At 44.8% G+C, this 21,394-nt stretch overlaps 1 protein-coding gene across 13 annotated transcripts in view; it reads right to left on the minus strand.

Annotated features, from left to right (window-relative positions):
• Positions 1-21,394, minus strand: part of SLC4A11 (solute carrier family 4 member 11) — a 232,644-nt gene that overhangs the window by 54,342 nt on the left and 156,908 nt on the right. For all 13 annotated transcript variants that reach the window (XM_043544918.1, XM_043544916.1, XM_043544917.1 and 10 more), the window contains 3 exons: positions 15,623-15,746; positions 10,242-10,448; positions 3,298-3,382 (listed from right to left, as the gene is read on the minus strand). In XM_043544918.1, coding sequence (XP_043400853.1) covers positions 3,298-3,382; positions 10,242-10,448; positions 15,623-15,746 — 416 coding nt within the window. The remainder of the gene's footprint in view (positions 1-3,297; positions 3,383-10,241; positions 10,449-15,622; positions 15,747-21,394) is intronic.

The following is a 21,394-nucleotide window of genomic DNA, read 5'->3' on the forward strand; positions in this document are numbered from 1 at the left end:
GAGGTTCAACACCTGAAGGCTGAATCTGAACAGCCAGAGAGCAGGGCTATTAGAGGAGCCCAGTACGGGGCTGCAAGGATTAGGGATGCCTTGAGGGAGCAATTTAAGGCTGAAACCCACCAGTAATGTCTGGTGCCCTGCATGGGAGTGAAGTGCAGTGGTTCCAATGTTAGTAGGAATCTGTGTTTGCTACACTGACTTGCAGTGCCTGTTGCTTTCCTGGGCTAAGGTATATTTTACTTAATGCAATAATAAAGAATGTTTTCAAAGCCAAAAAATCCATTTATTGAAAAGAAAATTCATTTATTGAAAAGAAACACGACTGCTTGGGAAACAGAAAGGGCAAGGGGGTGGGGTGGGGAATGGTACAGTCACAGATTTGCGTATGTCCTGTTATCATACTGAGCCTTCTTGTCTGGAGTGCTGCACTTCTGGCTGGCTAAAATGCATGGTGATGGGGGTTGAGTGCAGGGGGTAAGGGTCCTAGTTTTCAGGGCTGGGTGGTGAAGCTACAGGTGTTGGAGGCAGCTGGTGGCGATAAGAACCCAGATGTTGGGGAAAGTGGGTTGGAGGCGACATGGGGGCACAAGGGAAAGAGTTTTGGGACAAAGGCTGCGGGGGGGGGGAGGGTGTGCAGAAGTGCTCCGTCTGCATTGCTACGAGTGCCTGTATCGAGTCCGCTTCGTGCTCCATAATGCTTAGCAGCCGCTCTGTGCTTTGATGCCGGCGATCCGCTTTCTGCTGGCGGACCCTCCTTTCACCCTCCTGCCATTCCTGCACTTTTTGATTTTCATTAAGGGACTGCTGCATTACTTCATGCAGCATGTCCTCTTTGCTTCTACATGGCCGCTTCCTAATTCTTTGGAGTCTTTCGGCCGGTGATAACGAGGACGGCTGGGATCTCAAGGCTGCATCTGTAAAGCCAAAATGCAAGACTTAACAGAGGCAGCATTGTTCACACCAGACAGAGCAATGATTCCCCCATACTCAAAGTAGACAAGCACAGTCTATACAATAGCAGAAATTGCCCGTCCCAAAGTGAACGCACATAATCCACAGCAGCCCCAAAATGGTGAGTAAGCACCAGGGGCAAGGGGTTCTGTGCCTTGGGAGAGCCAACAGCTGCAGGGGGCCCTATACTGAACACTGTCCCCACATTTTCCACAGGAGTTCGTCCTGGAAGATATCTTGCTGCTGTAGGTGACCTGGGAAGCAAGGGAGGGTCTTCTACTACAATGCAGCTTCCACCCTGGCCCATATGCAGCTTGCCTATGTGCACCAATGGTCCCCCTGCCCTCATGGCACAGTGGCGTGGAAATGTTAGCCTGACTGGGACAAGGAGCACAGCACTTCTGCATGAGACCTTTGAAGAGATCACTGAGGCCAATTACCGCAATGTGAGAGAGCACATCAATGCTCTATTCCACATCTAAGCATGCATGCAGCCCTAACCCTCCTTGCCCAAGAGCCCACACCAAACAACTTCCTTCCCAAAATAAAAGCCGCTTACCAGGCACCTCCTCTGGTGTTTGTCCTTCCCCAAGCACCGGCCACTGAGACTGGCTACCTTCCTCCGGGCTTGAGAACAGCAGCTGGCTGCATCTAGGAATTCCGGGATGTCTTCCTCCACCGGAGCACCCTCGCTCCCGCTTTCCTCCTTCACCTGCCTTGTTGAACTGGGCTCTGAAGTGTCCATGGTGGTCTTCGGAGTGGAGGTGGGGTCGCCCCCAAGTTTTGCATCCAGCTCTTTGTAGAAAAGGCAGGTCGTGGGAGCAGCACCAGAGTGGCGGTTTGCCTCGCGGGCTTTGCAGTAGGCATTCCGCAGCTCCTTCACTTTAATCCTGTACTGCAGTGTGTCCTGGTCATGGCTCCTTTCCGTCATGTCCCTGGATATCTGCCTGAAGGTATCGTAATTCCTATGGCTGGAGCGCAGCTGGGACAGGACAGCTTCCTCCCGCCAAAGACTGATGAGGTCTAGCACCTCGCCATTGCTCCATACTGGGGCTCGCCTGGCGCGTGGAGGCATGGTCACCTGGAAAGATTCGCTGACAGCACTCCACGCCTGGCTGAGCAAACAGGAAGGGGATTTTCAAAATTCCCAGAGAATTTAAAGGGTGGGACGGTTGGTCACCTGAGGGCAGGGCAGTAGAGTTCAAAGTGATGATCAGAGTGGCTAGAACAGGCATTGTGGGACACTTCTGGAAGCCAATCAGAGCGCATTAATAGACCAGGGTGTCCACACTGGTGCTGTGGTGCTCCAGCCGGGGTGCATTAAGCTTTATGCTTCTCATGGAGGTGGATTACCAGGAGTGCTCCAGCCGCGGAGTCCGGGCGCTGTACATGCCTTGCCAGCATGGACGCATCATGAGTTAGGATGCCTGGGGCTGCTTTAATGCGCTCTAATTTGCAAGTGTAGCCGGGCCCCAAGTCACCCCTTAACCTATTTAGCTTAACAGAGAGAAGGTTTAGCTCTTTGAGTCTACCGCTATAAGGCAGGTTTCTAATCCTTTAATCATTCTCATGGCTCTTCTCTGAGCCCTCTCCAATGTATCAACGTCCTTCTTGAACTGTGGACGCCAGAACCAGACACAGTATTCCAACAGTGGTCACATTAGTGCCATTTATACTGGACACAACTGCATGACCATTTACAAATTATGATTGACGCTACTATAATAATAGGTGTGTAAAACCAGGTAGTTAAACCCTAGTATAATAACTAGTTTGGCCTATAACCCTATGCTTCTCTGTATTGCTAATGAATCTTAATGAGACCACATTGTTCGTAAAAGACATTCTGCTGAAGCTCCCATAACTTCAATTTGTAACAGTGCTCAACCCCCAACATCATCTCAACATCTCTGTTAATCGCGATTAATTTTTTTGAGTTCATCGCGTGAGTTAACTGAGATGTTGTTGGGCTTACACAGACAGCAGGAAAAGGGGAGTTTATTGTACCAATTAAAACTGATTAGTTTATGATCAATTTTGATTCATGTTCCCTTTGCAGATACCAACAATAAATCAATGTAATCATCAACGTACAATTTAATGGGGAATTAATTTGGATCAAACTAAACAACTTCATTAAGTAGAGAACATTGCAAGTTTCTCAAGTCCTTAAATATCTGTCATGTCAGCTCAGAAAATATTTATAGGTTTCTATCCTGATTTTCTTTTAAATAAAAAGGGCCAATAGAGATATCAAAGAACATATTCAATTCACATTGTAAACAGGACATCATATCACAAGAATTAAAAGCAGGCCAGTGCTTCTATAAACATTGGCCAACATACCGTCAGTGAAGTCCAAAGCGTACACTGGAAATCTTCGTGCTATGTCATCAAATATTCCCTTGCCAACATTGAAAAACTCATGCAACTAAAAGAAAGGAAGGAAATGTTGTGTCAGTTTAAAGGCTTGTGTATTGTTAAAAAGATTAACCTCCTTATTCAGTGCTGATAGGCACTTAAAACTAATTGTTTTGAATGGGCCATTCAGATCCAGACTTTGTAATAATAATAAAGATAAACAGTTAGCACATCTATAGCCATTTACATAATCCAAAGCACTGGAACCCTTCCCCCTTCCGTGAGACACAATTAGTTTTATCCCACTTCACAGATGGGGAAATTGATTCTGGAGGCTGCTGTGGTAATAGGGAGGCTCTGATGGAGCCATGTTATCAAGGTGAGGGGAGAGAAAGAGAGACAAAGTTTAGGGGCATAGCCCAGGGGCCACAGCCAATGCCGAGTAAGGCACAAGCCTCCAAACGGACAACCTAGCCTCCTGTAGATCTCAGGATTTTGCAGGTTTGGGGTGGGCCCTACAGCCTTTTCCAAACAAACGCCTACCCAAAAGGGATGATGTGGCGAGTCTCCAAAAGAAGCGACTGGGGGATTTCCTCCCACAAAGTCCGCTTCCCTAGGTTTCCATCCAACCAGATGATCCAGGCCAGTAACTCTGAAGGACCCAAACTATTTTTGCATCAAACAAATGGCTTCCGATAACAGAGGTCACACCTGACTACAGCAGCATTGCCAACCCCAAACATTCAAAAATCATTAGTTCAGCCCCACCCACCCCCATCATAAGACGGATTTATTATTTTGAAAAATCTCATGGTTTTTTTAAAAAAAATAAATGTTAGGATCAGTTTCTTTGTATTTACTCGTCATTATTCTTCCCATTGGCCTTCAGCTACTTGGTCAACTGCCTTTTTCTCTTGGCATGGTGTTGGCACAGCTGTACTACTGTGACATGTCCACAGGACTTTATTTTAAGCCTTCTTTTAAAGATCTCTTGCTTGTTTGTGTTGGAGATTTGAACTCTAGCACCTTGTTTATGGTCTAAACAACTAGGGAAATGTGAACTGAAAAACCCCAAACCTTCTGATAGAAGCATCTGAACGTTGAAGAGGTTTGTATTGTGAAAGGTTAATATTTTTAAAAGTAAACATTCCCAAAGGCACAGGTCAGACAGAGAATCACAATTGCTTTAATGAGTAGTATGTTTACTCATCTTGCCGCAGCAAGCACAGGGGAACAACCATCAGAATGGTTACCCTGAGGGGAGAAAGAGAAAATGACTGCACCCTTGGCAGCCCTCATGCACGTGAATGGAGGTTGGTCTAGGTGCTAGTGTTGGCGGCAGCATAGAAAGAACAAATTAAAAGGAAAAAAATTATGCATGTGGTGAATTAAGGAAAAATTTGGAATAAATGAGCAGAAGCACCACATAACATTCATCATTCAGGTAATCACTGGGCTATTTGGTGGGCTAAAATGTCATAGTGGACCATGGAACACAAAACAGCTGCCCAAAGGAAATGAAACTATTATTTTTAAAAAGTTTATTGGGGAAACTAAAGTTCTGGTTTCGTTGGGTTTTAATTAACTGTGTATTGGACAAGTCTAGGACAGGGTTTGCTAAAAGGAGTTGGCGTCAGCCATCAGCTTCTATTGTTGCGGATGATCTTCCCTCTACAGGGGTGGCAGCCTACATACATTTCTCTAGACCTCGCTCTCAGACCCACCCAGAACCTTCATGAGAAGAAAAGCCCAGCCTGCTTACATGCCTAGAAGTTCAGGGCTGGACATAATCCCGCTTTCCTGCTTGTCCATCAAGGCTCTAGATCCCTGTCTTCTTCATAACCATATTGAGATCTCTATTCAGCTAAAATTATACTTCTAACTTCAAATCAGCTTCTTGCTTCCCTTCTGGTCTCTAATACCATCATAACAGCAGTACCAGTGATTTCACATGGATGGCCAAGAAGGAGACTAGATAGAAGCCATCACTCCCTACACAGTGACTTCTGAATTCCCCTGGCTCCTCAACTCACACGTCTCATTATCCTCTCGGTCGCCCAAAGTTTCCTGCCCCCTCACAACATAAACATGGATTGGTCTCTCTCATTATTAAAAAAAAAGTCACCCCCGCTCCATTTATTGCCTCTTCCCCCCCCGCCCCATTATCTCCAAGCTCATTGAGCACAGTCTGTAACTGCTGCCCCTTTAATTCCATTCTAGACCCTCTTCAGTCTGGTTTCTCCATCCTGAAGATTAACCAAGGTCTCCAATGACCTCCAATGTCACCAAGGTCTCCAATGACCTCTTCCTGGTCGAGGCTCAAGGCGGACACTCCATTTAGACACCATCGCCACACACACTGTTTAACTCCAGTTATTCCTTTTGTGATTGCGACTCCATCCTTCTACCTCTAGGATTGCTCCTTCAGGGATTAATTAATCCTTCAGGGATTAGCCCTGGTAAATGGCTTTGATTTTGGGAACTAATGAAGCGAGTTGTTGTGGGCAGGAGGGTTGCAGAAAGCAGGCTTGCGTCTGTATGGTGTGCGTAGCACCAAGTGCCTAGTCTGAGCAGCGGAGCAGGGTGTTGATTAACTCCCTAACTTCACGGGAATCTGCCTCAGAGATCTCCACAAAACTCTCATGGAGATACTGGGCAATCCGCTGCCGCAGGTTCTTTGGCAGAGCTGCTTTGTTTCTTGCTCCATTAAGGGTAACTTTCCTATGCCACTCTGCCATCACTGGGGGTGTGGGGGGGAGACAGACATTGCTGCACACAAGTGAGCCACATAAGGGCCAGGGTGGAAGCCTCAGTCTTGGAGAAGACCCTCCCTTGATTCCCTGCTGACCCTCAGCAGCGAGATATCTTCCATAATGAACACAGCCTGTGGAATATGTGGGGACAGGAATGATTATAAGGCCCCCTCTACAGTGCTGCCTCTCCCCAAGAGTCATGTGCCCAGTGTACAGTACAGTCCTGGAACACTGGATTTCCCCTACCCCTGTGATTACTCACCATTTTGGGGGGTCTTGTGGCTCATCTGTGCTGGCCTGGTGTCAGCCAGTTAGTGACAGGTATGCAAATAATGGCCGTGTTTTAAATCAGTGGTCTCTGTGTTGCAACCAATACTGGTTCTGTAAAATGTTGCATTTTGGTTTCACAGATTTGACCTTGGGAGCCCAGCCTCCCTCTATGTTAATGCTGGCTGCGCAGAATTATGAAGTGGCCACAAAGAACTAAAGAGGACTGTCTGCGTGATGTCACTACGCACTCTACGGCCAGAAAACAAGAATTGAAGGAGTGGAGGGACAGTGAGAAGAGGGACCGAAAGGAGAATGCGGTGCGCCAGAACGAAGCCATGGAGCAGCTCTTAAACATTATGGAGCGCCAGGCGAGCACGCTCCAGGCGCTACTAACACTGCAAACCGAGCAGCTCTGCACCCGCCTTCCCCTGCAGTCACTGTCGCAAAACTCTTTCCCATGTGCCCCCCAGACACCACCAACACGCTCTTATCAACCTCCTGGCTCCAGTCTGTACCCGCGTCATTCCACTCCTCCCCTGTCATAATCCAGCATTGTGGACTCCCAGTACCCACTGCACTCAACACCCGGCCCTCTGCAGTTTAGCCCTGCTGAAGTACAGTACCTGCTGCACTGTACTCCAAACGAGAAGGTTGCATGTGATACCTGGACATACACGAATCTTTAACTGTCCTGGGACCCTCCCTTCCCGCATCCCACTCAGTGCTGATGTGTTTTGTCTCTCTCTCCTCCGGTTGTTGTTTTTTAAATAAATGAATTGTGTTGGTTTGAAAGCTATCTTTATTCTATTAATTGAAAGCAAACAGAGCCCTACAAAGCAACAAGCAATTTTCTTACACCTTCACAGTGCACCATCTGCACCAATCACAATCATCTCCTGGCATTACAAACACTGCACTCCCGAGCATAGCAACAAATTTTAGTAGCTTTCAGCTTCAAATTACTGCCTCAAGGCATCCCTGATCCTTATGGCCCCATGCTGCCCCCCTCTAATAGCCCCGGTCTTTAGCTGTTCAAATTCAGCCTCCAGGTGCTGAGCCTCTGCGGTCCAGCCCTGAGTGAAGCTTTCACCCTTCCCTTCACAAATATCATGGAGCATACAGCACGCATAGGAATATTGTCATCGGTCAGGTCCAGCCTCCCATATAGGCAGCGCCTGCGGGCCTTTAAATGGCCAAAAGCACACTCAGTCATTCTGCACTTGCTCAGCCTGTTGAATCGCTCCTTGCTGCTGTCAAGGTGCCCAGTGTATGGCTTCATAAGCCACGGCATTAAGGGGTAAGTGGGGTCTCCCAGGATTACAATGGGCATTTCGACTTCCCCTATGGTGATCTTCTGGAACGGGAAGAAAGTCCCTGCTTGCAGCTTCCTGAACAGGCCAGTGTTCCGAAAGATGCATGCATCATGCACCTTTCCGGACCAGCCTGCGTTAATGTCTGTGAAACGCCCACGGTGATCCACAAGCACCTGAAGGACCATTGAGAAATACCCCTTGTGATTAATATACTCCGTGGTTAGGTGGTCTGGTGGCAGAATTGAAATGTGTGCACTATCTATCCCCCCTCCACAGTTAAGGAAGCCCATTTGTGCAAAGCCATCCACAATCTCACGCACGTTGCCCAGAGTTATGGTCTTTCGGAGCAGGATGCGATTAATGGCCCTGCACACTTCTGTCAACACGAGTCCAACGGTCGACTTTCCTGCTCCAAACTGGTTAGTGACCGATGGGTAGCAGTCTGGAGTAGCCAGCTTCCACAGTGCAAATCGCCACACGCTTCTCCAGTGCAGGGCAGCTCTCATTCTCATCTCCTTGTGCCGCAGGGCTGGGGCGAGCTCCTCACACAGTCCCATGAATGTGGCTTTCCTCATCCGAAAGTTCTGCAGCCAGTGCTCGTCATGCCAGATGTGCATCGCGATGTGATCCCACCACTCAGTGCTTGTTTCCCGAACCCAAAAGCAGCATTCCACTAAAATCAGCACCTCTGTGAATGCCACAAGCAATCTCGTGTCGTAGCTACTATGCCTGGTGAGATCAATGTCACACTCCTCTTGCTTTTGTAGTTTAAGGAATACCTCCACTGCCACTCGTGACGTGTTAGTGAGAGCGAGCAGCATATTGGTCACCAGTGCGGGATCCATTCCTGCAAACCAAAGAGGCAGAGCATGCAGAACACAAACCGTTGAAAGATGGCGCCAAATGCGGACAGAAGCACAGGGACTGCTGGGATGCAAAGTAATGCATCACGGGGCATTGGGACAGGACCCAGGATGCCCCGCAACCCCCTCCGCCTTCCCTCAACTCTTAGCGGCAAAAGAGGAAGAGATGCTTTGTGGGATAGCTGCCCAGAATCCACCGCTCTGAATACCGATGCAAGTGCCTCAAGTGTAAACATGCTATTGTGCGGGCAGCTGACAGTGCGAACACACAACAGTGGTTTCTCTTCAGCGCTCTCTGAGTGGCGCTGTAAGTCTGCAAGGGTAGACATACCCCTAGTCTCGTTAAACTTTTCACCCAGAGTGGTTTCCTACTGTGACATGCCCCAGTGTTTACAGAAATGGCTTCAGAGGAAAGGGAGCAAAGGGTTAAACCTGCACTGGAAGAAAACATTGCTGCAAATCACTTGTAACCAGCTTAAAGACGTGTTTTAAACTGGTTCTGCAAACCTGAACCACAGTGTGAATGGAATTTAGAGGAGTTCAGGAGTCACCGACTATAGACTTGTCTCTGGAAGAAGAGATTCTATGCTTAAAATGCAGAGGACTGTGATAAAGGTAAGAAAGGGCAGAGATGTTGCCCTTCATGATCTTTACTTATTCCTAAACCATTATGTTTTAAACTCTGAAAACTAGCCAAACCATGGATTTGTGATGAAAGTTTACACTCTGAACCCTGTAGGCTGCTCAAAGCTTCACATTACTTGTAGTCTAGGGAAAAGAGTAGGAGATTAGAAGTGGCACGCACCAATTTATTTTTAGGTGTGCAGTTTTTCAGCTTGGATAATAAAACCTGTGTGTGAACAGACAGGGTGTAAGAATGACATTAAGGGAGCTCCAGAAGAGAAGCTTCAGAGAAGCTCCAGAAGAGAAAGAGAAGCTCCAGAAGAGAAAGCGGAGATGCAAAGTTGGTACGAGTGATGACCACCCAAGTAAAGATTAAGGTTCTTCAGAGACAGACTTGCTATCTTCCCGATTGAGGGTGCTGAAGTTCATTTGCCTCTTTTTGGCAACTTACAATAACCCATCAATCCTAGCCCGCATTAAGCATCATCATTTGAAGGGTTTTCCTTTAATTTTCAATGGGAAGTTGCTACATGGACGTATACGTACACAAGATTCACTGCATTTATCAGGTATTAAAAAGAGGTAATAGTGCTTTTTACCCTGTTTGCACTGTTGCAAAAGAGATTCAGTTAAATGGCATAAGAAACAAGAACATTTTAGCAGAACTAGCCGGGCGGTGACACGAAGGGTGTGTCTACGCAGCTGCTGGGAGCGAGTCTCGCAGCCCAGGCTGACAGACTTGTGCTAGCAGGGGGTTCCGCTAGTGTGCTACAAACAGCAATTTGGACATTCCTGCCCAGGCTGGAGCTCAGGCTTTGAAGCCTAAGGAGTAGGGTGGGATTCAGAGCCCAAGCCCGATCGTCAAAGCAATGTCTACATGGCTATTTTTAGCGCACCAGCGGATAGCACGAGTCAGTCAACCTGGGCTGTGGGATTCGCTCCCAGCAGCTGTGTAGACCTAACCCAGCTGTGTTTTGAAGACTGAAATGCATCATGAATATATAAGTACGGCTAATTCAGTACTGTGAATAATCATCAGGTTCCTGCGCTTTATTTAAACAGAAACAACAGCGGAAAGCCAGGACTTAGACTTTTTCTCGCCCTACCTTGAGCGGCTTGTGGCTTTGCGTTTTGTGTCCCTCGTTCACTGCTGAGGGTCTCTGATTCACCACCGTCAGCAGGTGGCGCTGATGTACCAAGGCTTCTTTAAACTCTTCTTCCGTTTTTGTTTCTAGAAGCTTCTGCCGAAAAGTTATATCCGAAAACATTGTGGCAAAGGTCCGGCCCACTTCGGTGGCAGTTTTCGTACTTTTCTGAGGAAAACAAATGATGTGCAGATTAGGGATCATAACCAAAAACTCTTAAGTTATTTAAAAACTGTAAAACTTCAAAACAAAATACCACCCAAAACACCAATCTTCCTTCCCTGCCTGTCAAGACCAGAACACAAGATTCCACACTTCCCCTGAAATCACTGCTAGCACAAACACCCAAATCAGGGCAGGATGAGCAAGTAAATGCTTCCAGCCTGGCTTTGGTGCTGAGAGACCATTTCTTGCAAGGGAATATTGAAAGGTCAACTGGTTTGTGCATTGTAATCTCAAGCACAACATTGCGTTAATGCAGATTTTAGCATTGGGAGACTGATCCCAAATCCATTGTGATATTTGCAGGTTTGTCTCAATGGATTGCTGCAGAAATTTAGATTCAAAGAACAAGACACAGGTTTGGAAAGCTGCATCCAGAAGGTTAAAGACTACCGTGACCAAGTCTCACAGGAAACGTTACATTAAGGTGATTTCTGAAGTATATTCCACAGACCTTTGAAAAATAAAAACAAAAACCCAACAACTAGGATTACTTCACAATACTTCAACCCCCTCTACCCTTCATATGCTGATTGCCCCCTATTATCCAATCCAGCAAGACAGTCCAAAAAGGCTCTCCTCCTGAAGAGCTCCAAAGCCTCACAGGAACAGTATCGTTTGGCTATAACGCAAACGCACAGTCACTGCTTTTATATTTTCACTTTGTGGTGAATTTTTGTGGTCAGTTCGCTAAGGGAGATTGGCAAGTGGTTTTTTAATTAACATCAGCAAAGAATTCAGGGCTCTTTGGATGCACCACTCAGGAGCACAGATGCAGAATACTTTACATTGTGGGCACACAACAGCGTCTTCATTTTAATCCTAGAGAGAGAGTTTGTGTCCCAACTATCAAAAAGACCCTGCACATTGCTTGAGATCACCCGAGGCAGAATTACTAGCACTCCATAGATTTAAACATCTAGACACAGCAGATAGTTTGTTCTAGCTTGAGCGTGCTCGGCCAGTTGGCTCCATTGGTCCACAAGTCTGCTGCATCGGCAGACTGGAGTTAAGATGTATTGTAAACGCTGCGAGGCAGGGCTCTTTACTTCATGACTGTACTGCACAATGGGGCTCCTAGGAGCTATTGTAATACACAACGGAATAAACCACGACCACCACTATTACTCAGGCTTTTGCTGTGTGGGTGGGAATCAGCGGGGAGGAAAGAGAGCTGTTTGGATCAGGCAATTGATTTGGGGCAAGGCAAGGGAGTAAGAACTAGTCAATTTTTTCATCCTCACCATCATCGTGGAAAGATTGGGGTATGGATTTTATGCCATTTCCCAGACAATTTCTCAAGGTGATTTAATTGGATATTGTCAATGAGTTTATTATTTTAACTACTGTATGCAGCATGTACTTCGGGCTTGGTAGATCAATTCATTTAAAAAACAAAACAAAAAATCATGGACGACCATAAACCATGTTTTTTCTTTACCAGTCACACTGCTACTACTTCCCATTCCCCTTCCTTTACTTGTATGCTGTCCACTTGTACCGTGTGCAACTTGGGAGTCATCTTCACACCTGTCGCAGAGTGCCCAGCACCCGCTAGCCACCAGCATCACTCTCTGCTCCACAGCCAGGGGGTAGTGAGGTCAGTACCGACTCTGAGGGAAGAGTGCCCCCTACTGAGTCACTGACACTGCTCCCTGCAGCAGCTGGGTTTCCCTTAGCATGTTGCTGACTCTATACGAATACAGTTTGTATACATTGAAAAACTAAACCAATACAGCTGAGTGGGCTCAGTTTGTTTGCGGCATTCCACAGGCGACATCTGTATGTCTGTTTTTAGTCCGTACAGTTTTCAGGCATCAGTGTGATTGGTGCCAAAAGCACTTTTATATAAACAATGGAAAAAATTAAGTCGGAAACCACTGAACCAGTCTGGACATAAATGCTCCCAAAAAAATCACTTCTCTTTCGATGACCCTCAGCTGAGAGCCCCACAATGTTTAACGTATTTTTCCCTCACACACCCCTGGGAAACAGGGAAACACTATTATCCCCACTTTTACAGAAGGGGAGCTGAAGCAAAGATATTAAGGCCCAGATTTTTAAAGATATTTTGGCATCGCCAAGCCTAGCATTTCAGCACCTAACTGACTTAGGGACCCAACTCTCATTTTCAAATGGGGATTTTGCCTCCTAAGTGCCTAAATCCTTTTGAAAGAGAGTCTCAGGCTTCCAAATCAGTTAGGAATTGTCCTGCTGAGCTCAGCAACACCTTTTAAAACCTGGACCTACGTGACTTGCCCAAGGTCAGGCAATCTGCAGTGGAGCAGGGATTTGAACCTAGGTCTCCCAAGTCCCAGACCAGCGCGTTAAGTATTGAACAATCCTCCCTTCTTCGAAAGGCCACCTCTAGACTGCGGGCAGACTTAGTTTGGCTAGAGTGGGGCTAAACAGCTTGAAGTGGGAGAAAGCTGCAGAATTTTACAGTTTAACGAGCAGGAGGTAGCGCAGTGCCCAAGTTGGTTCATGCCCCCACAAGTGCATCACTTCAGAACCTCATCCCCGCAGGCCCAACAATTGGGATCCTCAAGTAGAACTTGAGTTCAGATCTCCCGTATGACAGTGAATTTGTTGCCCGATCTATTGATTGCATATTAATTATACTGATTACCTAAGAATTCCCAATTAACAGACTGAGGTTTGGTAGGTCTTTGTCCCAAGACTAGGACCAGCATTGTTAAAATTACCATTCAGTTGGGAACCCCCACATGCACAGTTGCAACACTCAGACTTAGGAAAAACCTTCTGTATCTGCAATAGGCTTATTAACACGGTTAGCAAAGTTACACACTCTCCAACCCAACCAGGTAGAGAGAGCTCATACAGACTGAGCGTCTGCGCACCCATACACTCAGGCTACCCCTTGCAGAACAACCTGAAGCGTTAGTCATTAACTCCCTCATTATCACCACCTTCCTCATCACCATCGCTCATGGTCCTGCCGTCTCCCAAGGCACACATACCTCGATACCACTTCTGTAATGTATTACACAGACACACCATGCCTAAAGCATGTTCAGTAGGGGTTTCATCCCCTTTCCCTTATTTGTATTTCCTCACCCTCCTAAGCTTGGCGTGCCCTTCTCCCATAGGTTAAGAGAGCTTTTACCTCATGCTTATTAGCATGCACGTCAATTAGTTACCATGACACACTGGTGGTCAGACATCAGCTGAGGTTACCACCTTAAAACAGCCCAAGATGGTATAAACTAGCATCTTGTGGTTACCTGTCTGCAGTTTAGTCATTACAGCATCCCATGCTGTGATCTAGGGCAGCGATACCAAGGCGCGAGAGCTGCAAGGGGCTCTTTAATGTGGCTCCTGTCGCTCTCTGCAGCTCATGATATTAAAACGCTGTGTGATTTAATTATTAACCAGTCTAAGGTATTAACCAATCAGGATGCTTTTACTATGTAATTGACCAGTTATTAACTTGCATTAAGTTATTAACTTATTTGCTGTGAGAATAATACAGATTTCCTGTCATGCTGTTTAAATACAGTAACTCCTCACTTAACATTGTAGTTCTGTTCCTGAAAAATGCGACTTTAAGTGAAACGATGTTATGCTAAGTCCATTTCCCCATAAGAATTAATGTAAATGGGGGGGGGGGGGGAGGTTAGGTTCCAGGGGAAGAAAAATTTGTCAGACAAAAAAGCATTATATACATTTTAAATAATTATAAACAAGCAATTTAATACCGGTATAAGTTTTAAACAAGCAATTTAATACTACAGTCATCACTGCTGAGTATGAAGCTTGGTTGAGGTGGTGGAGTCAGAGAGTGGAAGAGGATGGATTGTCCGGCTGCTCCTCTTGCTGTTCTTGCAAGCACAGGCACTGACTTTGCCGGGGGCGGGGGGCTCAACCCTCAGCCCATCCAGTCCACCTCTTCCCCCAAGCCCCCACCCTTCACCCGCCTCTTCTCCCCCCCAACCTCCTCCTCCTCTACTTCACACAGTGCGTCCTCGCTCCTCCCCACTCCCTTCTGAACGCTGCAAGCCAACTGATTGCCCTGGGCAGGAGGCAGGGGAGGTAGGGAGAGGGTAGGCAGATCCAGTCCTCGCTCTCCCAACCCCTCCTGCCCGGAGCAATCAGCTGGCTTGCGGGGCAGGAGGAAGGAGCGAGCACTTGGCATGCAGGCTCCCCCTCCCTCCCCTGCCTCCTGCCCGGGGAAATCTGCTGGTTTGCGTTGTTCAGGAGGCAGGGGAAGGAGGGGGAGCCTGAGCGCCGAGTCCTCGCTCCTCCCCCCTTCCTCCTAAACGCCGCAAGCCAGCTGATTGCCGTGGGCAGGAGGGAGGAGGGGGAAGGCGCTGATCCGCGGGGTCTGTTGGGGGGCAGGAGGCACTGTGGGGATGGGGGGGAAGGGAATAGGGAGGCTGCCAGCTGTGGAGAAAGCAGGCAGCCAAACAACGTAAGAGTGGAGCATTGCACAACTTTAAATGAGCATGTTCCCTAATTGATCAGCAATGGAACAACATTAACCGGGACGACTTTATGTGAGGAGTTACTGTATGAATCTATAGTACTATAGTAAATGAAACACTGAATTCACATGACTGTGGCTCTTTTGGGTAATGCTGATGGCTAATTTGGCTCCTGAGGTCTGAGTATCACCGATCTAGGGTTACTTTTGATTAGCTGCTTATGCGCCTTAAGCCTTGTTTAGCTAAACTATTGTCTTACAGGCCTTGCAGGCTCATTACATTACCACCTTAACTTATACCCAAGCTTTTCCTAGCAAACAGCCTATTGGTATAGGCTACACATTGGGGCAAGAGCTCTGATACCAGATTAGTCACAGTCAGACTTACAGACTATGCCAGGCTCCAGCTCCCATGCTAGATAGGAAGCCATTCTGCTCTATAATGAGACTGAAGGAGCCTGGGGAACAGGAAAGTCATTTGTCATAATTTTATACCTTGTGCTCACTGCTGAGTCAGAAGGAGATGTTGGCAGACAACCACTGTGGTGACCTCAGTCCTGCTCTCTTCCTGCTGCATCTAGAAAATGCGTGGTCATGCACCCCGGTAGAGCTCCACAAGAGAACGATCAGAAAAGCATTCTGAGGCATCAGGAGCAAATGATGGAGAAACACTCACCATTTTAGGAGGTGCGAGAACCAAAATGACGAATCTCACTTCACAGGAGTTCTCCCCCCAGTTCTGAGGCCGCTCCAGTCGGCTGATGCAAACATGACGTCGCTGAAGAGACTTTATAGTGCAACTGTCAAGAGAGATGGAAGTGTTTGGCTTAGGTTAGACAATACAAGAGACACACTCTCCCTTCTGCCGAATGAAAGTTTTAAATATTCCTGTTCTAGCTCTGATACAATATGCATGGGTGAAAACAGGTGGCTTAAACATTGATTGTAAAAAAGACAAAAATGGCATTTTAATGGTCGTGATTTTCCTTCCTTTCTAGGCCTCGATCCTATGAGCTGCTCAGTGGGAAAGGCACTCTGTGACATCAGGGCCCTGTTCATGGGATAGCTGGCAGAGTTGGGGCCTTACTTGGCTTCATCTTGTCCCAGCAGCTGTATAATAGCCAATAAATCAATAATGAAACTTACCCTAAATTTGCAGTATTGCACGGAGTTCTAACTAGAGGGCTCCCTTTATTTTTTTAAAAAGAATAATGAACAGATAGTACTTTGCACTTCCATAGATCCATTCATCCAGAGGTCTCAAAGTGCTGTTGCAAACAATTTAAGGGTAGAGGCCAATAAATAAATTGCTTCTCTCTCTTATTCCTCCTTTAAGGAATGCCTCAATATTTGTTTTCGTTTTCAACAGGTTTTTCGCTCCCTGCTTGGTTGGTTTTGATTATTTTTAAATACATTACAAATATCAGGCCCTAACCACCCTCTTTTCGCTGGACAAGTCAGACAGCCTTCGGAGGACCAAAATGAGTTACATCATAGCTCACTGATGAGACTTGAGTTGGAAGTCTCCCAGGTCCATTAGAGAGAGGAAGGTTTGTTGAAGAATTAAGCAGTCATTTAGATCTTTCAAAGATTGCCAAGACTTCCAATAAAGAGAAGCCAGAACTTGACATTTCTAATGTCAAAAACAAAACATTTTTATTAAAACTGGAAGCCATTTTTGGGCATCACAAAAGAGCAGTAGTTTCTCTTTGCTGTTTACTTCAACTACCACAACATGCTGGCAAGGTGGGTAGCCATAATTCTCACCATTTTATCAGTGGAGAAACTGAGGCAAAGCAAGGGGACTTGTCCAACATCACACACCAAGTCTATGGCAGACATGGGATAACACCCTCACACTACCAATAAAACCACTGCTAATTATTCTGTCGATACACTTTACAGCTCTTTAGAAACAGAGTGGCAGATAATGCACGAGAATTTCACTATTGGTGTGACTGGCACACAACAGTGATACTCCATCTTAATTGCAGGGCTTGATTTTGCAACATGAGAGGTTACGGTATTTTTAATGTAATAAATATAAGGAAGATTATGTTACTGTTATTACCATTGCTTATTTCAGGTGAATATTTGCCAAATTAACGATTATCAATTAAAGGATGTGGACAGGGCTTCAGTACTTTGGTCCAGTCTCTCTTTTCCTTTCTCTTAACATAGTTTATCACCTTAATTAGCAACTTAAATGACATGCCAACAGCAGCCCCTCAACAACTTGGAGAGAAGGGGATGTGCAGACCAGAGCTGAATTAATAATTCTTCCATACAGGTCTGAATAGTTAGCTTGTAAGTGACATTTTACTAGTGAATAGGTTTTTGATGGACACTGACAATTAAGTTACTTGATTTATGCAAGCTAACAACCTGACAGGCTATTGTTAGACATGCTTATTTTGATGCAAGGAATGGTTACATTCCTTTTATTATTTGCACAATACAGAATATATGGAAGGGTGCAGGATTTCACAAATGTATACTGTATTAGTTATATTCCCTTTATTCCCCTTTTTACGTGAATCAGACTCAAAACAGAAAATTCACACATCCCCTCGGGATGCATCCATACGCTGTTTAATCTGTTCATATGCAGTCTTTTCCTGAGTGACAATTATTTGAAGGTTACACGTACTAAAGGACATATTTGACAGCAATCTACTTTAAACCTTTCCAAACAGGGATCAAATGAAAACAGAGTTAAAACTGAATTCAACAATTTGCAGCAAACTGAAATCAATCTTAATCTAGAGTCACTGAGGTGGGTGAGCCTGAATGTACCCAAATCATCTTCTGTTGTCAATTATGGGTTTCAATTCAGTAAAATAACTGGGGTAAGCACATAGGATATCTGTCAAGTTGTCCAACATCTTAGATCATCTTACTTTCACCCATATTAATTGGTAAAATCTCATGCATGAACGGAGAGGTGAACAGTTAATGCACTGTTAGCAAAATCTACCCTCTTTTATTCTGCTCCGTTTGCTCACTGAGTCAACACTTTCATTCCTTAGCCTTTGAGCTCAGTGATTAATTCAGCTCTTTAAAAAGGAAGATTTGCCTGGAGTTCTGAAAGTTCTTATTTGTATTCTGGCAGTGGCCAAAGCACTCAATCAGGATCACGGTCAAATTGTGTAAAGTGCTGAACAAACTCCTAAGGAGACACAATCTCTGTTTCTAGTTGCCTACATTACAATGCCCTGATCTTACATTAAGGCATGCCTGGGGCTCTACGCAGGTGCAGGGTGCACCCATATGCTTTTCAATCTAATTTGAAACAGGATACTACGTTTGTGCATTCCAATCTACAGGAGGCTATATGTGGAAGGAAGACGATTAACAATAGTAAGATCGTGCAGCTACTCGGACAACAACATGCAGAGCTTGATGGCTCCAAGTCTTTTGGAAGTTTTAATGTACTTCAGACAAAACACACACACAGCAATCTTCTACTACCACTCAACCTAACCATCATTAGCTGAATAAATTATTGTAGGCATTGACTGCAGGCAAAATACTTACATTCAACTTCTTCCTCATATAATATACTTGCAGCTTTCACTTTTCAATCTGAAGCTTACAAGTTTGATGTACACACAAAATTTCAGTGGTCACCATCAAAAAGTCAACATATATCAAGAGTAAACATGTTATGGTAGACTTAGAATAGGGAACAATTATGGTCTATACTGGGGTGGAGTAACTGCTGACTTTGTCTAAATGGTGATCATTGTATGGATGTAATATGGTCAGAAGAAGAGGTCATGCCTATTGAGCCAGGCATTGGGATTAACAGTTGATACTGGTTAGATTCTCTTTCCAAAAAAACCTTCAGTAACAAAGAAAAGGAGTACTTGTGGCACCTTAGAGACTAACAAATTTATTCAGTAACATAGAAGTTTCTTCCTGCCAGGACACCATTGTGGACACAGGGCCAACAAGCCAGTGAACTGATGAAAGAGCTGAAGTGGTTGATGGAAAAAGATGGAATAAAAGCAAGGAGATGATATGAACCAAAAAGAAAATCTCACATTAAACTGACACTTTACAATTTCTAAATCGTGAAAGCCCTCTAAAATAAAAGATTGGGCTGAAATGCAGTCATGACCAAATGATCTAGATGAAATGATTAACTGTGTTTAAATACCAGGTCTTATTTATGAAAATGCCATAATACCATAGTCTCTAACACAGTATTCATAAAAGGCTCTTTAAAATTACAGGGCTTATTTCTGCATGACTGGCCAGTATATTTCTTTTTTTAAAAGTTACATTTAAAGCAGCGTTCAAGACAAGAGGCTAGGTCCTCAGGTGGCGTGAACTGGCATAACTCCACTGACATCAGCGAAGACCCACAGATTCACACCAGCTGAAGACCTGACCTAAGCCAAAGATCTTATCTAAGCAATAACAGACATGTCTCACACAAATTATTAATGTTTAAGATATGCACACTCATTAGAAAGAACAAACAAACAATCTCATCAGGGCAAGAAAGGAAATTAATTACTTTCACCAGTAAGAAAAACGGAACCACGATTGCTCATTAGAGCTAGTCAGCTAGCCTTTTCCGTCCTAGAGTAGCACATCATCATTTTGGTTCTTTTGCATTGCAGGTACATCTAAGAAAACAATGCCCCAAGTGTGATATATCAAGTCTTAAACCTTCTAAGACCAGAACCACTTGTGAGGGATGCAGTCTTGACAACTTGGATGGTCCATTTGGGCTTTTATTGACACCCTGCCAAGAGGAATATCTGGTAAGGTACTAGAATACCCAGTCCCACAAACTTGCTTCTTGATATAGTCTTGAACCTCTCCTGGTGGGCTATCCAGGTGAAAGTAGGTCGCATCCTTACCAGTCACAATCAAAAGAATGGTTACAGAACAGAATGCAAGGAAGAACTGGCCACAGTAGAAATTGGACCATCTCCTCAATCACCAATAATTCATCTTTGGAGAGTTAAATTATTGGTCAAAAAGGTTTTGGCTTGACAGCTTGAATGGAAAAGTAAATTGAAGGTGGAGAAAGGTTCCACAACATCCCTGTGCGCAAAGAAATAACTAGCACTACACAAGCAAGGCTGATTATGGTGGCTGCAGATTTTTTATACAGAAAAGATAGGTGTTTAAGAACTTTTGAAAGCTTACTGTTGTAAGTATGGGAACAAAGGCACTTGTATACACAGTGTTTTATTAATAGAATAGAGTCCTGTAATCATTCCTCTAAAGGGACCTTTCTTTTTACAGAAAAATAGATAGCTGTCAAGGAACAAACATGGCAGAAGAGTACATTTCATTATTAAAAGTGATGCATTGTGTTATTATGAGGCATAGTTTTGCACCAATTACTGTATTTTAAATATCTCAGATTTGAAAATGTGCTATTTTAAAATCTAAAATAGCAATGACAGGGATTTTTCATAGTAACTTTAAGACCATAACAGAGAAATTCTTTGGAGTCCAGACTAACAATTACTTTTTAAAATGTGCAAAATCCAATCCATATTCCTACCTATGTTCAGTGATGAAACAGACACGCATCAGTGTCCCATGCTATGATTAATTACAGACATTAAAACTGAAAAATTATTTACTACTCTTAAAAGTTATTGTTTGTACAGCAGTTTTGCTCAGCATCCAAAATAGCCTCATGCATCGTGTTTTAAAATGTTACCTGGGAATTTGAGTGAGTTAGTTAGCTCCTTCAGAGGGACCATTATGATGACATAATTAATATATTAGAATAAGCAAATTTGCAGCACACAAGAAACTTCATGAAATATCAAGCTACACTCCCATCTTGTTGAGAGATTATTCCTTTGCTTCGTCAGTCACGAGAGCTTTATCAAATCAACTGAACAATTTCAAAACAAATCCCTCATGTGCCTTATAAATGCAATCAAAGGAAATGGCTCTTGACATTTGCCTCCTCATGGGCCGCCTTTTCCAAACTCAGCCCTTTTAAAAACAGGAGCTGTATCTTGGCAAGAAAGGAATAGCTTGGTGCCAGCATTGCTTCAAGTTAATAAAAATACTATGAAGAATTCCATTTAAGTAACCCGTATAAAAATACAGGAGTTATTCAAGAATCATCCCAGGAAGAACATCAAGGACAGAGATGCAAGGAGAGACCTGCAGGCTGTTGCTTGCTACTGCATACTGACACCTTATATGGCACATTCTTTCTTAAGCATTGGATAATTAAGCCTCATCACAGTCCTAGGAGGTAAGCAAGCATTAGTATGTGAACCTACACAGGTACAGAGCATGATCTATCCCTTAACCTCAGGGGCGTGGAGGAGCTAGATGGCTGGACATAGAGGGGATACTATGTAGAGGAGACCCAATGCCTCCCAAAGCTCCCATTAAAGCAGGGCACCTTTTACAAGCCAAGTGATTCATGAAAGCTGGGGATTAGATTAATTCCTGG

This window comes from Chelonia mydas, chromosome 4, assembly GCF_015237465.2.
Source record: "Chelonia mydas isolate rCheMyd1 chromosome 4, rCheMyd1.pri.v2, whole genome shotgun sequence".
In the NCBI taxonomy this organism is placed as follows: Eukaryota; Metazoa; Chordata; order Testudines; family Cheloniidae; genus Chelonia; species Chelonia mydas.